General features: G+C 49.1%; 6 protein-coding genes across 6 annotated transcripts; 4 read left to right on the forward strand and 2 right to left on the reverse strand.

The window, feature by feature from the left end:
• Positions 1-246: 246 nt before the first annotated feature.
• On the forward strand, positions 247-5,599 carry BDV38DRAFT_268870 (uncharacterized protein; the record flags this gene model as incomplete). Its single annotated transcript, XM_032056855.1, has 12 exons — positions 247-492; positions 548-751; positions 823-1,798; positions 1,835-1,842; positions 2,057-2,160; positions 2,442-2,969; positions 3,038-3,702; positions 3,752-3,777; positions 4,324-4,409; positions 4,511-4,593; positions 4,653-4,742; positions 4,836-5,599. The coding sequence occupies 12 exons, from the start codon at positions 247-249 to the stop codon at positions 5,597-5,599; spliced, it is 3,780 nt and encodes a 1,259-aa protein (XP_031916770.1).
• Positions 5,600-5,934: 335 nt separating this feature from the next.
• On the reverse strand, positions 5,935-6,289 carry BDV38DRAFT_279684 (COX assembly mitochondrial protein; the record flags this gene model as incomplete). The annotated part of the gene is made up of 2 exons (XM_032059086.1): positions 5,935-6,191; positions 6,256-6,289. The coding sequence occupies 2 exons, from the start codon at positions 6,287-6,289 to the stop codon at positions 5,935-5,937; spliced, it is 291 nt and encodes a 96-aa protein (XP_031916771.1).
• Positions 6,290-6,542: 253 nt separating this feature from the next.
• On the forward strand, positions 6,543-8,971 carry BDV38DRAFT_239160 (rRNA-processing protein PWP1). Its single transcript, XM_032053735.1, has one exon. It carries the CDS (start codon positions 7,146-7,148, stop codon positions 8,418-8,420), a length of 1,275 nt encoding a protein of 424 aa, XP_031916772.1. The 5' UTR covers positions 6,543-7,145; the 3' UTR covers positions 8,421-8,971.
• A 100-nt stretch (positions 8,972-9,071) lies between these two features.
• BDV38DRAFT_8548 (uncharacterized protein) lies at positions 9,072-10,057 on the reverse strand. Its single transcript, XM_032064047.1, has one exon. The coding sequence runs from the start codon at positions 9,931-9,933 to the stop codon at positions 9,412-9,414; it is 522 nt and encodes a 173-aa protein (XP_031916773.1). The 5' UTR covers positions 9,934-10,057; the 3' UTR covers positions 9,072-9,411.
• A 920-nt stretch (positions 10,058-10,977) lies between these two features.
• BDV38DRAFT_8716 (uncharacterized protein) lies at positions 10,978-12,330 on the forward strand. Its single transcript, XM_032064073.1, has one exon. The coding sequence runs from the start codon at positions 11,247-11,249 to the stop codon at positions 11,997-11,999; it is 753 nt and encodes a 250-aa protein (XP_031916774.1). The 5' UTR covers positions 10,978-11,246; the 3' UTR covers positions 12,000-12,330.
• Positions 12,331-12,876: 546 nt separating this feature from the next.
• Positions 12,877-14,982, forward strand: BDV38DRAFT_268872 (rDNA-binding RNA polymerase I transcriptional factor; the record flags this gene model as incomplete). Its single annotated transcript, XM_032056856.1, has 1 exon — positions 12,877-14,982. The coding sequence occupies one exon, from the start codon at positions 12,877-12,879 to the stop codon at positions 14,980-14,982; it is 2,106 nt and encodes a 701-aa protein (XP_031916775.1).
• Between the last annotated feature and the right edge of the window lie 817 nt (positions 14,983-15,799).

Here is a 15,799-nt window from a genome sequence, read left to right on the forward strand (position 1 = left end):
ACACCCTCCGTATTCACGCTTTCACCCCTCCAACTGGACAGTAACACCAGCCACTATCTCTCCCTCTCCAGCGACAATGTTTGAAACATTCATTCACCGTCTGGAGTATGGATCCCTTCACTCCACATCTTTCCTCCCACCGCTTCTGGATGCTTTCTCATCTCATCTTCGAATGATTATCTTTAAACCTATCCTCACGTTGATGTACTGTCAAATGAACCCTGCTCAGAATACCGAGTCGCCAGTATGAAGAGATACAGGTCTGCATCCCATTTCTGGGACTCTGCTTTGAACAAGATCTTCCCCAGGCGAGCATCGCGATTGAGACCGGATGAGCGTAATACTTTTCTGTCATTCGAGTCATCCACTACCAGCGAGCACACTGATGGCTTTTACATGTACTCCCAGGCTCTGTTGGAGCAAGAAAACAGGCGACGAGATGCTTTACTATTTCGCCAGTCCGATAGCACAGAGGCATCATATTCATCTGCTGTACGTCAACAGCCCTGAAACTCGACTTATTGTGTTGGAACTGACAAGGCAAAAGCTCATGGCGCCAATTCCGCGCCCTGCCCTTCCCTATACTATTAGTTCTCCCGAGTGGAACATATTTTCTGAAGCTGTCAGGGCCCTCGAAGATGCAATTGATGACGATGCGTCCGACTGGCTCCACAGTGTGCTGTCGGTCTTTTCTAAAGTCTACACCGTCGCCAAGATCCTCGTCACAATTCTCAAGTCCTATGGAATCGAGGTACGTGGCCGTGCGCTCGGAGATCAATGTGCTATCCTGTGTCGCGGTATCTGAACTAACTGCGATCATAGGTAGAAGACATTCCTGACAGCGTTCCGGTCCATATTAGACGTGCGGAAGAAATTGTGACATCCGATTCGATTACTGATCTTATTGAGGCCGTGGAAAGTCTTTATTATTCCGTATATGCGAGACTGATAATGGAGATTGCGAACGTCGACTTATCGACTTACTTCAACTTGGAACTCCGACGCACATCCCGCAAGGATGAGTTTACTCTCCCAGAGCCCGAACATTTGTTGAAGATCCTTGCGCACTGCAAAGACACCCTCGAAGCCCCAACCGTCTGCAACCATGTCAATGAGGATCTTATCAAATTTCATCAGGATGAATTCATCCGCCGCGCCATGGAGAGGGCGATTGGCACAGGATTTTTCCTCGACGACCTACTCGGATACCGCCGTTACACTATGGGGATTGTGAGCGACGTCTCGTCTGAGTTTCGTTCGAAGTGGAACCACGACACGTTCTTATATCAGATACCGCCGGAGGAGATCCTCACAGTTCAATCTGAGAAGTACCTTTCTTTCATACCCAAACCGGAGGCTGTGTTGTTAGTCACTGGTTCCGATCTTCCATTCGTTGACCGCGAGAGTGTCGATCCGGAACTTTGGGAGCGTGAGCTCGTCAGGGACCACCGCCAGTCGGCCTTAGCCAAGATGGAAGGCAAAGGCATCGGAGATGTTAGGCGTGTGGACGAGAGACGTCGCCCGAGTGATTACATGATGGAGAGAAAATGCATCTGTCGCTCATCGTGCATCTGCTCCTGGGAATGCACTTCGGATCCTGAACGCCCCTGTCCCTGCGCAGACCGTATGATGCAGGTAATGCTTGCGAAACGTCGCAAGGCTCCGGGAACACGCGACTTCGCTACCCGATGCGGCAGTCTTGCAAAGGCGATATTCGAATGCGCTTCGTTGATTAAACGGGATATTGATGATATTGAAATCGCGTTGGAGCTGGACCGTGCGTTTTCACTAGTGGACAGTGAGATTGAAGCCCAGCGACGAACGCCTCTCAAAGCTAATGGGGTGAAGTCCTCGAGTGAGGATCGAAGTTCTGATATGGGATGATACTCATTGATTGTTTCATTTGGGGGAGGGTGGGGAGAAGAGGGGATATGGGATGATATGAGGCCAGGTTCTACTACTCCGTACGGATTAGGGGATCGTAGGGTGACTCATAGCATGATTTGACTTCGTTGAGGACGATCAGGGATATGTAACTAACTACAAGCTGCTTTAGTGGCCCATATTTGCCCCAAAGATACTATTCTTGTACTGTGATGCGCTGTACCTTGACCGGTACCTTGCCCGAGGATGTAATGTACGCGGTAACACTCGGAACATGTAAGTAAATAAAATACGTCCCTAACACCAACAGAAAACCAAACTTTTGACAGAACTAAATAATTTTGAAGGGTTATAATTATTAGTCACAGCATGCCATGCGTCTAAATGTTCACTGGCTCAATGAACGTAACCCTGTGATCTAAAAAAAACGTCGATCATTCCACCGCTACTATCGTTAGATCCCAGCATGATATTGCCCCAGCAAACCGGGAAGAAGAGAAAAGAAAAATAAATTTCCTTCCTTAGGTAAATCGTGCGCGGAGAGAGGGTCAGTCAAGACTCCGGCGCAACTTTTATCTCCCTACCACAGAAAAGAAAACTGTTCTAGCGGGCATGGTGCCCAAAACCGTATCGACTTCGGCGACTGTATTAATATCCTCTTTTTCATCTCCGTTGTCGCGAAATCCACAGTGGATCGCAAACTTCAGAGGACCCAGAACCGGGGTGCGACGATATAACCGTGCTACCTGGCCGTCCTACGGCATCACCACTCCTGTCCCGGATCGTCCTCCACAGTTCCCCAGTTCCGGATCTAGGAAGTCTCCATTCTGCTTCCAGACGGGGTATGCGCTCTGCGCCAAACGGCCCTCGCGCCCCTTCCCCCCACCGTTCCTGTCCCCGCCGTCCTCGTCCTTTTCCGACCCGTTGACTACCCACTACCACAGTCAGGATAAGAGATTATCCGTCAAGGGCGAACTAGTCAGGGGCCTAAACAACGGTGACGATGCGGTATTGGTTGCAGATAATTTCCTCGGGGTCGACGATGGTGTAGGGGCATGGGCTACCAAGCCACGAGGTCATGCTGGGTGAGTGCCTCTTTTCTTTACTCTCTGGTTTTTTAGGATGAGTTATGCTCATTTTTATACACGGATAGACTCTGGTCCAGGCTACTACTACATTTTTGGGCTCTAGAAGTCGAACGACGAGTTGATAGTAATGCCCCGCTGGATCCGGTCGAGTTCCTTCAACGTGCTTACGAAGAAACCATCAACGCAACGACCGCCCCTAGCGAGTGGTACGGAACAACGACCTCCGTAACTGCGATCTTACATTGGACCTGCGATGATACGGGGAAGGAAAAGCCTTTACTTTACGTGACTAATATAGGCGATTGCAAGTTGCTGGTCATCCGTCCAAGCGAGGAGAAGATCCTGTTTCGGACCAAGGAACAATGGCATTGGTTCGACTGCCCCATGCAGCTGGGGACCAACAGCGTGGATACGCCACGGAAGGATGCGGTTCTGTCACAAGTCGATTTGGAGGAGGATGATCTCGTACTTGCTGTATCCGACGGCGTTCTAGACAATCTTTGGGAACATGAAATATTGTCCATTACGCTCGAGAGCATCAAGAAGTGGAACCAGGGACGGCATGACAATACAGACCTTGAGTGGGCTCCTCCTGAGGTACTGGCAGAAGAACGCATGGTATTCGTGGCGAGAGAGCTGCTGAAATCCGCGCTGGCCATTGCCCAGGACCCGTTCGCTGAGAGCCCATTTATGGAGAAGGCAATAGAAGAGGGTCTTGCTATTGAGGGGGGTAAGTAGACTCCTTGCCATATAGTGAGCATCTGATTGACTTGCAATAGGAAAAATGGATGACATTAGCGTGGTGGTCGGTTCCTGCAAGAGGAGAGCTTCTTGAACCGGACGCACGCAATAGGCTATGAAGCCTCAACTAGAAGACCAAGTGACATATAGAAACATATCGCTTGCAGACTTCATCCTGACGCGTCCGACGCCATATATCGGTTCCTAAAGGGTTGAACTACAATACGTTAGTGGAACCGGGAGCTGCCCATTACCACCCCACCTAGGGGTTGAATGCCGAACCGTATCATGTCACACCAAGCGTCCCAAACATCAAAGCACTGCGCACTCGAGAATAAAAGCATTAATATAGAAGGCATGCACATTCATGCCAAAGACACGAGGTTATGGACAGATGCACATTGACCATCGCAAGTCAATAACTGGTGGGGAATGATTTGCATATGGTAAAGATATTTTGAACCTACGATCTATGTAATTAGACAATACTGCCATCTTTTTCCTTCCTTTCCTTTCCTATTTTTTTTTTATTTTATTATTATTATTATTATTTTCTCTTTTTTTCAATACTCATATTCGCTCAATATTTCAAATCTATCAATTTTGTTAGAATATCGTGAAAACTCCCCCAAATCTAGATAATGCACGGACCACATCCAAAGCAGCAACATTCCGCCCGGCAAAATCAGAAAAAAAGTTTCGATCTAAGAAAATCGATCGACGCAAATCACCAACACAACTCCCACCCAACACCCTCATTTCTAATACCCTCATCGCCACTTACCCGCGAAAATGAGGGCCAAACGCTCAAAGAAGTACCGCAAGCTCATGCACCAATATGAGCTTGCATTCGGCTTCCGCGAACCATACCAAGTCCTACGTAAGCCGCAACCAAGCGCATCCCAGAATCAAAGAAAGTCACCTAACAAATCAACATAGTGGACTCAAACTTCCTTAACGCCGTACACTCATTTAAGATGGAGCTACTCCCTTACCTCGAGCGCACACTGCAAGGCAAAGTCAAGCCTCGTACGTCTCAACCACAACCCACCTACCAAACCAAAAAGACCAACACCCCGGGTCTTGTTCCCAAGATAATTACTAACAAGACACGATATCTAGTCCTCACAAAATGCTCCCTAGCAGCCATCATGGCCAACCAACCCATCAATCCCCGCACCAACAACCCCGTCCGTCCCGCACAACTTCCCCCGCCCACCGTCCTCCCATTGCGCCACTGCTCCCACAACGAAGACAACACCCCAATCGACGAAGCAGAGTGCTTGCTTTCTCTTCTTTCGCCTTCTGCAGACGTCAAGCGGAATAAGGAGCATTATATCCTCGCTACGGCTGACCCGGCGACGCCCAAGGCTGCACCGCAGAACGACAAGAAGCGGAAGCGGGGTGTCGATGAGGCTGAGGTTGCGCTGAGAAAGTCAAGGATGTTTAGGAGCGCTGCGCGGGCTATTCCTGGTGTGCCGATTGTTTATGTGAAGCGGTCTGTTATGGTTTTAGAGCCGATGAGTTCGTTGAGTGAGGAGTTGAGGGATGGATATGAGAGTGGGAAGTTCAGGGCTGGGTTGAATGATGATGCGGTCCCGAAGAGGGGTGGGGAGGGGGAGAAGAAGAAGAAGGGATTTAAGAAGGTGAAGGGCCCGAATCCGTTGAGTGTTAAGAAGCCGAAGAAGAGGGGTACTGAGTCGGCTGGACCTGCGAAGAAGAGGCAGGCTACGGAGGATGGAGAAGGCAAGGAGTCTGCAGAGAGGACGGAAGATGGTGATTCTGCGCCCAAGGCGAAGCGGAGGAGACGTCATCATAATCGCGGTGCTAAGAGTGAGGGCGAGGATGGAGGCGATGCGGCTCCTGCTGTTACGACAGAGGAGTGAGCAGTTTCCATCTGTGTGCTTGCTTGATGAAAAAGATATTGTTATTCATGGTATGGCGTTCCGGTTGGGCAAAAGACAATTACATCAGTTTAACCCAGTGTATATTCCAATGAACACAGTCGATGTAAATCCATCCATTCATCCCGAGCATAGTCCACACCCCCCATCTAATCATACACTCACTCATAGACCCAAAAGAGAGAAAAAAAGAAAGAAAGAACAAAGAAGAGAAGAGAAGATCCCAAACGCCATCCAGCCACCCAATACAACAATGCAATCAATCAATGAATCAGCATACAATACAACCCCACACCATCACCAACAAACCAACCAACCTAATCCTTCTTCTCAGCGCCAACACTCGAAGGCGCAGACGAGAATCCCTGCTCAAAAGCTTTCTCATCCGCCCAGATCTTCTCAATTCGCTTCCGGTTCTCCCTCGCCGCATCACGGTTCCGCTTGGCCCGCTCGTAGCGCTCCGCGGCCAGACACTTGTTCACGTCGCGCTTGATATCGTTGCAGTTTCCGAAGGCCTTGTGCAGAAAGCCCTTGGCGTGGCATTCGTCTAACGCTGTCATAATTGCTTCGCAGTCTGTCGTTTTTAAGTAAACGTTAGTTTGGAGTTTAGTCGTGTAAAGGAAATGGAAGTGACGGACTGGCATTGTAAGGTGTGTGGAGGTGGGAATGCATCTTGGACGTGGTTTTCTTCCGTGGCTTTCTAAATATGAGAGAAGTTTTGATTTCAATTCAAAGTTGCAAAGTAAACCGGACGTAGAATTATAGATAATCAATATCCCCAAAGCGGCGCATACGAGAAATCTCCGAATCCAAATCCCGGGCGGTGAAGCTATGGATGAAATTCTGCCGGGCGGAAACTGAGGGGCCATCAAAAAAAAAAAAAAAAAAGCAACCGGCGTTGGCGATCTATTAAACTATCGCAATCCGCAAGACTCTTTTCTTGTGGATTATATTGACACTGGTTTGATCAGGTCAATTTCAATGATACTTCTTTTTTTTTTACGGAATTTAAAAAGAAAAAGTTTTTGAATATTTTCTATATTGAATAGATTTGATTGCCTCCTTACGACCTTAAAAAGTTTGACGATTTTGGATTCTGTTTTCTTTATAATTGCCTTTTCACGATGTCTTCTATGATTACAACTACCTCCTGGGTGCGACGGGGTGTCGCTGCCCAGATGCCGACTAAGTATGAGATTGATGAAGAGGAGATGAATCGGATATCGACTCTCGCGAAGATGCAGCTTGAGGATGCTCAGAGTGATCTGAAGGCTGCTCAGGATGGGGACGAGGATGAGGGCGATGATGATGAGGCTATGGAGGAGGATGACAAGAAGGATGTGATGGAGGAGGATTCGGGGAAGAAGACCGAGGCGGCCACTGCTGAGTATGTCTGGATGTTCTTCGGCCTGCGTGGGTTTGATTGGATGGTTCAAGCTGACCTAGCTATAGCGACGACGACTTGAAGGAATATGATCTCGACCATTACGACAGTGATGAGGTCGATGAGGATGGCGAGAAGACTACCATGTTCGGCAATGTCAAGTCGCTTGCTTACCACCAGCCTAACGAGGAGGATCCGTACCTGGTGATGCCACCGGAGGAGGATGATGAAGAGAGAGAGGAACTGCAGATTCTTCCAACTGATAACTTGGTACTTGCGGGCAAGGTGGAGGATGAAGTCGCGCATCTTGAGGTCTACGTCTACGAGGATCAGGACGCCAATCTCTACGTGCACCATGACATCATGCTGCCGGCCATTCCTCTCTGCACTGAATGGTTGGACATGCCCGTTGGAAAGACCGCCGAGGGCCGCACTACAGGAAACTTCGTGGCTGTTGGAACGATGGAGCCTGATATCGAGATCTGGGATCTGGACATTGTGGACTGCATGTACCCCAACGCTATCCTCGGCCAGGGTGGTGAAGGTGAAGCCAAGAAGCCAAAGAAGAAGAAGACCAAGGCGAACGACGAGTTCCACGTCGACGCGGTGCTCGCGTTGGCTGCGAACCGGCAACATCGCAACCTCCTTGCCTCAGCCTCGGCCGATCGAACGGTTAAACTTTGGGATCTCAACACCACTAAATGCGCCAAGTCTTACGCCCACCACACCGACAAGGTGTGCTCCTTGGACTGGCACCCGAAGGAATCTACCGTCTTGCTGAGTGGCAGCTACGACCGCACTGTGGTGGCCGCGGACATGAGAGCCCCCGACTCCAAGGCCCGGTGGGGTGTAGACACAGACGTCGAGAACGTGCGCTGGGATACACACGATCCCAACTACTTCTACGTGACGACGGACGGCGGTATGGTCTATCGCTACGATGTGCGAAACGTCCCCGCCAACCCTAAGGATTCGAAACCAGTGTGGTCCCTGCAGGCGCACGACGACTCGGTGTCAGCTTTCGACATTAACTCCTCCATCCCGGGTTTCCTGGTCACCGGTAGCACCGACAAGCAGGTCAAACTGTGGAACGTCGAGAACGACAAGCCTAGCATGGTCGTCTCACGCAAACTGGAAGTGGGCAAAGTTTTCTCGACTACATTCGCCCCCGATCCGGAGGTCAGCTTCCGACTGGCCGTAGCCGGCAGCAAGGGCGTTGTGCAGATCTGGGACACTTCCACCAACGCCGCAGTCCGCCGGGCTTTCGTGTCGCGGATGCCCAGTCTGGAAGGTGAGGTGCAGGAGCGCACAGTCGGTGTGCAGGCGGACCAGAATGAGTCAGATGAAGAAGATGCCGCCCAGGAGGTTGGTGTGGCCGCCGGTGGTGCGGATGGCTGGGAGTCGATGGACGAAGACTGAGGTCTTAGAAACGGGGAAGGATATCCTAAGCAAGGAGCCTATTGTGTGCACATTGCGTCAGTATAGAAAGCTTCTTTGTCCGTTCTATGTGTATAGTCCTGTTTGCCTTCCATCTGACATGCAATGAAAACGTTGATACCCGGTTTGGTTTAAATTGCAACTGAATGGTGATCGAAATTGGGAACGGAGGACATGTCCGTACACGGTAATGATCGACCAGATCCTGGTCGAAAACGGTCCTAGTGTGAAACGGCTCGTCTAGCCAATCAGATCCGCTTTTTAATTTGGAGTTACAATTTTCCAGAGTAAAGCCGACAATAAGTTACTTAAGTAAACCCGGGAATTGGCGATGGATGTCACGGTATCGCTTAGCGATGGGGAGAGGGGACAACGTGATACGGGAGGCATGGAAACAAAGAAAAAATTGATATAGTTCACAATATGCAAGTGACAGGTAGAATTACAATATCAGTTATTGCTTTTGCTATTCACTTTCATTATGTACTACTTAGTACTACCAGGATCATCTGCAAATCCCACATGGGAAGAAAAAGCAAGGTTAAAACATACTCCCCTTCTCAAACAAAAAAAAAAAAAAAAGAGAGAGAGAGAGAGAGAGACTAACCCAACCCAAGTAGCAGTGGGGGCTAACTTGGAATGGTAATTCGTTAATCAGAAGGACCTCCATGGCGGGAGTTATATCCGCTCTCATTTGGCCCTTGTGACAATAAAAAGAGTTGTAAACGAAGTCCACAATTTACTATGTGTATTAAGTTTTACCCACTGGGTGGGGTTGACCCGCGCGCATTGACACCAAAAGTCCATTGTCGGGACCAGATTTTAGATCGGTTCAGGAGTCTCGACACGCTTCTGTGCAACGAATAGGTTCCAAAAACAAAGGAATGAAAGAAAACTGATACTACCTTAAAGTATACAGTTGGAAGTATGTTGGATTAATCCGTAAGATACAACAGGGAAGAAAGTTTACCTATCATACTTCGTAGATCACACACTCCACAGTCATGCACAGCACTAATAGTACTTTGGTTGGCTGGCGATACGCTGAGACACGGCGGCCGCAGAGTTGTTTCATCCCCACTGCTGATGGTACATGGCGCTCCTGAGAGGTCATTCCGTTGCCGTTCCTGACACCAACTCCGGCACCGTCGCTTGACCATTGCAGTGCGATGATGCTTGGGTCGTTATGATTGCTCAGTTTTTCTTCGTTGGAGAGGTGGAAAAAAAAATAATTAACCAGGGACATCAGATATTCCTCCCGGGGCGGAGATACCAGGGGTCCTTCGGTCTCATATTGGCATCCAGGACACGGGTCGAAGGAGGACACAAATATTCTCCTCGGAGAGGGATGGTATTCAGGAGGGGGAAAGTAGAGGTTGCCTGAGTATCGAGTGGTAGTAATGATTAGGTCATGATTTAATTTAATGGCCATCACTCTGCGTCGTACATGTGCCACGCAGCTGAGAAAACAGCCCCGGCGCTTCGCATCGTCCATACCTACCGAATGGCAGGTCGCAAGGAACCGCGTGGGATAGTCACATCAAGCGGTCTTGGCCGTCGGAAGACCGGATATTTGCAAAGAAGTCTGCCTGAGGTCAGCAGAGATAATCACTTCTCCATTAATAGATACATAGATTGATTGATTTTTGGGGCCTTCCTTACGGGGGTACTTCCGTACCGGGGGGAGAGAAAACATACCATATTTTCTTCGTACTCTGGGTCAATATCGGCACTTGCGGTTGCCCATGGATCACATATAGGTTCTCGAACCTGAAAAAGACCTGAAATCACGTATGAGAATCCACTAGAATCAGGGCCCCTGGCAGAAAGCGAAAGTTTTTCTATTGTTCACCAAGGAACAAACTGTTTGAACCGTAGGAAAGAGTGTGACTGAACCGTGGGAAGAGCGGGAAGTATCGAGACGAACTGATGGTGACTGGATAACCTTGAAGGGGACAAGCAAGTAAAAACTCTAAATGGGTGTTTCCATCAGCCTGGTGGATCAAAAAGCCTGGAACACAACCCATAAGGCATTTCGCCTCCGCCCCTGCCTTTTTCACCTTCCTTTTCCTCTTCTTCCCCTCTCGTTACATACTTCACTTGACTCTTTTCTCTTCGTTTCTTCGTTTCTTCATTTCTTGGTCCATTCCTCCCTGGGGGATTCGTTACCTTGGATCAACTATTTCGCTTCTTATTCTTTCATTCCATTCTCTTGTCCTGGATTCCCTCCTTCTATCCTTGATTTGGTACTTTTTACACTTCCTTATTAAAACCCCGTGGCGCGTCCTGGTTGTCCGCCCCGATTTAGTACCCAGTACAGAGTGCTGCTGCAATCATTTCACCCCTTGAGTCAACCAATCCACCCATTTTGAGACGGACTTCCCACCATCCGATTTTCTGCTGTGCAAGAAAAAGGAATTTCCGCCTCGACTTTCATTGAATGAATATTCAGAAACTTTGATCTTCGACAAGCAACAGAGATAGAAAAACAACTAAAAAGAAAAGAAGAAGAACTTCTATATCAGAGCGGATTATTCATATCTGATAACGGACATTCCAGTCATTGATTTTCCATTCCTTCTGGTGCCAACCCCGCAATCGTCCACCACACATTCTTTATCGGTACCGCAAACGAACGTTTGACAGGCACTAAAAATAGGAGGACCATTCGATAAGGAAGTGTGACAGTTGACGTGACAATTGATCAAAAATAGCAACTGCAATACAAATAACCTATATCAACCCGCTCCTTGGCTGAACGTCATTGACTACTACATCACATCGCTGGAAACTCTCGGAACCACGACCATGTCCTCACTGACACGAGCATTTACAAAGCGCCACAAGCGCCCCGAGGTATCGGCACCAATGCCCTACCGGGAAGGACAAGTCAAATTCTCCGCTGGAACCATCAATCGGGGAAAGATCTCTGCACCGGTGGAATTGTTGTCGACCACGAATATGCTCGCCTACAATGCTCCCGATCTTCATTCAGCGGGATCGTCATCTACGTCATCTCTCCAATCTCCAGATGATTCGGAATTGTCTTTTGGGAATCAGAGTTTTGGGTCGCCCATCACAACACCCAGCGACTCCCCCGTGGAGCCCAACCCTCTATCGTCATATTTCCCCAAGCGCTCAGCGACCGTGACTAGCTATCCTCGATCCTCTACATCGACCACATCGTCTACAGATGCGCCCTTGGTTCCCAAGCGGGCGCTTTCCCACACGAAACGCTCCCATCAAGAGTTAGCTCGTCAGCGCTCTATCTCTCGGCTATCACCTCCTCCATTAAATTCCGTGCGCAGCAGTCCTGTAATTCGCCCAGCGCAGGAATACTCCAATCCCGAACCACACCCATTTGGGAAGGAGCTGGAGCAAGTGAATGAGGTTGTGGAAGAGTTTGGTGGCGCTCGTGTACTCGATGAAGAAGAGCTTGTTTTGCAGAACAAAGGCCTGATGAAGTTTACCGTGGACGAATACCTGGTAGAAATTGAAGATCTCTACGGAAGCATCTTTGACGATCGAATGGGTCCGATTGCTTCGGGACAGTGGCTATGAGGCTTCATTGTCATGCAGAAACGGCTCGATGATGTCGACCGGAAGGGGAAAGAACTGGTTCTTCTTATCTCTTCATCGTTTGTTATGACCTACTAATATTCGCTCTTTAACGAACTCGTCTGTTATTTTTGTTCTTTTTACCGGCTTTATACCATTGGGAGAGGATCCGTTCCTTGTGTGAATTTTTTTTCCTGCTATCTTGTGGTCTATGTTTCAATTTACATATTGTTTTTCTTGATGGGTTATGTTATGGTACTGAAATCGAAGGAACCGATGATGAGTCTCATCTCTATGCTTTTTGCCTCCTTTTTAATCGTAGTAGGTTTAGAAACTATGCCTGCAGTTCTAAACCACTTATCTACAAGTCTACCCCGAGTACTCCGTATGTATGCCATTACTTTTCTGTACTAGTACGTAGTGTGTAAGCCATTTCCATATTGCCCAATCAGGCACTGAGTGGTGCACGGTTACGCGCCGGTCACGCGCTGGTCACGGGGATGAGCTCCACTAATGCCCCACAATAAAAATTTCAAGCAGGAGGCTTCTCCGCCTCGGTGTCCCTCGTAAGACCAGCTCTTCCTTTTCATCTGCTTACGTCTAACGCACTGCTTGCTACGATTGTGTGTATGTGTGTGTGTATTAGATGACAGACGGGGCTGTCTTAGGTCACCACTAACTCCCAGTGCGCCTATCATCTGTAGCTTCAGCGGAATATTCGAGTTTTGACCACACTGGCGGTGTCGTGTGCTCTACGTTCATTGTTCTCCAATACTTGGTCAGTGTTATAGCGAGAGTTCTGGGGTCCAACAAATGACGAGCATCGGACAAAATCTCCCTTCCTTCCAGCTGCATATCTGAACATTCCTGCTGACCTATCATGGTCGCCCTCGCCACGCCCTCGCGCAACCCAGCGACGGGACTCAGACAGCCTAGCCGCTCCAAGATGCTAGCGACGTCTTCTCCTGTTCCCATCTTGAAAACCGCTAAGGAGACACCCACGGCCGGTATAAAACATAAAATGGAGGATATGAATCTTTCCCTGTCCCCCTCGTCCTCTGGTTCGTCCGATGGTGAGGGGCTCCCCAGCCCAAGGAAGCGGGCTCGGGTGCAGTTCAAGGATGTTGAAATGGTTTCTTTCGATGAAAGGGTGCAAGGGAACACCGGGGCACCAGAGAAGAGTGCGGCTGTAGTTCGCGAGGAGGTGCGCCGTGCTATTCAACGGCATATCTCAGGCACCGACAGCGAGGCCTACGACCGCATTAAAGAAATCTTCTCAGTGGATCCCCGGCGTGGGGAAGAGGATAGCATGTTTTCCTACGATGTACCTACACATACGACGTTAAGATATCATCTTCTGGGCCTTCTGTCAAACGTGGCTTCCTTGGATCGCAGCTGCAACGGGCTGGTCAACGCTGTTTTGAACAGCGTATGGCTCGGGCGCGACGAGTCCTACGTTAAGTTGTATATTCGCTTCCTAGGTAATCTTGCAGCCGCTCAGGGAAGCTATCTAGGACCGGTGCTCAAAATGCTGGTCACTTACCTAGGCGAGCTTCCCAAGGGCACGGGCAAGCTGCCGGGCTATGCTCCCGTCCTCGTGCCGGAGATCTACACCCGGGTCCACATGGCTCTTCGCCATATAGTGCATTTGATTCCGTCCGGTAGCGGATCATTGTCGCCCGTCTTGTCCATGCAGTTTCCATTTGATACCGATTCTCCAAAGGCCAACATTGCGTACACGCAAAACCTCATCAGAGTAATTCGCTATGCCCCAGAACTACAGGCAGACATCCTTGCTCTCCTCACTGAAAAACTTGTCAAGATTGACGTTCAGATTCAGGTGGATATGGACGATCTTGATGATGACGAGGAAGAGGGGGTCCTGCATGCTGTCTCTCCTGGAACCATTGTCTTTGGTGAGGACGATGACGATGACAATGCATCGGTCGCCAGCGATGACTCGATAGACGCCGAGTCTCAGCGGATTAAGACGGTCAAAGATAACGTTCTCAAGCTGGATGGCATGATCGATTCTCTGTTTGAATACTACGCGCCGACCTTTGCCTCCGGCACCTTGGACGACAAGGAGAATACGCTCGATCTCCTACTTAGCCACTTCCAAAGCATTATCCTTCCGACTTACCGCTCACGCCATTCCCAATTCCTCCTTTTTCACTTCTCTCAGTCGTCCCCTGATCTTGTTGATCGCTTTACCACGGCATGCATCGAAATTATTTTCAATAAGATGCAGCCAGCCATCACGCGTCAATCTGCTGCTGCCTACCTCGCCAGTTTTGTTGCCCGGGGCGCACACATCTCTGGTGAGATTGTGCGAGATGTCTTTGGTCTGCTAGGCGGACACCTAAGGGATCTGCGCGACCTCTATGAGCCTTCCTGCCGGGGACCTGACCTTCGTCGCTACGGCCCCTTTTACTCCACCGCACAGGCCCTACTCTACATCTTCTGCTTCCGCTGGCGGGACTTGACCACTGCCGCAACTGAGGGCGATAGCATCGAGCAAGTAGACGAGCTTGAGATAGAAGACATCACCTTCCCGCCAATGGTGAAGGAGGCCCTCCACCAGACGATTTATTCGAAGCTGAACCCGCTGAAGGTGTGCTCACCCGCCATCGTATCAGAATTCGCACGAATGTCCCAGCACCTGAATTTGATGTACGTATTCAGCATTCTCGAAACGAACAAGCGAATCCGCATGACATCTTTCCGAAATTTGTCCGCCCTAGCAGACCCGCGATTCAGCTTGGTCGAACGAGAGACTCGTGCCGGTGATGATCTCGGCTATCAACTCGACGCATACTTCCCATTCGACCCGTATCAGCTCCCCCGCAGCCGGCACTGGGTGGAAGCTGACTACATCCACTGGCGCGGTATCCCTGGTGATGACCAGGATGAATCCGATAGTGAGGCTGACGATTTCGAATCGGACGATGGTCTCAGTGACGAAACGGGCACTGATGAGGAGTAAATTCGTTCTCCTTGAAGGAAAACAATTACATTCTTCCCTTCCCTTGCAGTTTTCAATACCCCTTTCTTGAGCGTTTCTTAACGACTCTTTCCAAAACAGAAAAGTTTTTTTTATGCTGCTGTTAGCGTGGCGTATGGAGCGTCATTATGTTATTTCAACTGTTGATCTTTTTCATTTTCTCCCTAATCTTGCGAGAGATACCTACCATGCTATGTTTGATTTGGTCCACCTACTTGGTACGCATGATGATGTGATTGGTGAATGTATGATAATGCATGGTATAGAATGAAATTTCACTCTTGGGAAATATACTACCTGTGCTTCTGTAGCTGCGTAGTACATTCTCCCAATGGATACTGTATATATACAAATATATAACGCGACTCTTAAAGACCAATGTAAATGTTGACACTAATGCAACCCAAAGAGAAAAAGCTTAGTCTGTCTTAATCTCAACTCCAGTCACTCTCCCAGAACCCTTCTCATCCATTGAAACAATCTTCTCCACATACCCGGTGCATTTTGTATTCCTGGCGTGAGTTTCTTCCTCGATGACGGGTATAATTTCACCCGTTAAGGAGCGGTAAAGAATGGCCTACGGGGCTGCAAGGTCTATTTATGTGATCCGTTGTGATGGGGTCTGGTGGTATCAAGACTTTTGAAGAGTTTCCTGATGGTGTCCCTGGGTTTTAGGTTTAGGGGACGAATGGCCGTCAGTGTAGCTGTTGACCGTAACTTTTTTTCGAGGCAGAGTGTGAAAAGCAGGAATGAACGTTTGCGAGTGGGCGAGTCTAGAATGGGCCGGTACCATGGGTTG

Source organism: Aspergillus pseudotamarii, assembly GCF_009193445.1.
Source record: "Aspergillus pseudotamarii strain CBS 117625 unplaced genomic scaffold BDV38scaffold_10, whole genome shotgun sequence".
Lineage (NCBI taxonomy): Eukaryota > Fungi > Ascomycota > Eurotiomycetes > Eurotiales > Aspergillaceae > Aspergillus > Aspergillus pseudotamarii.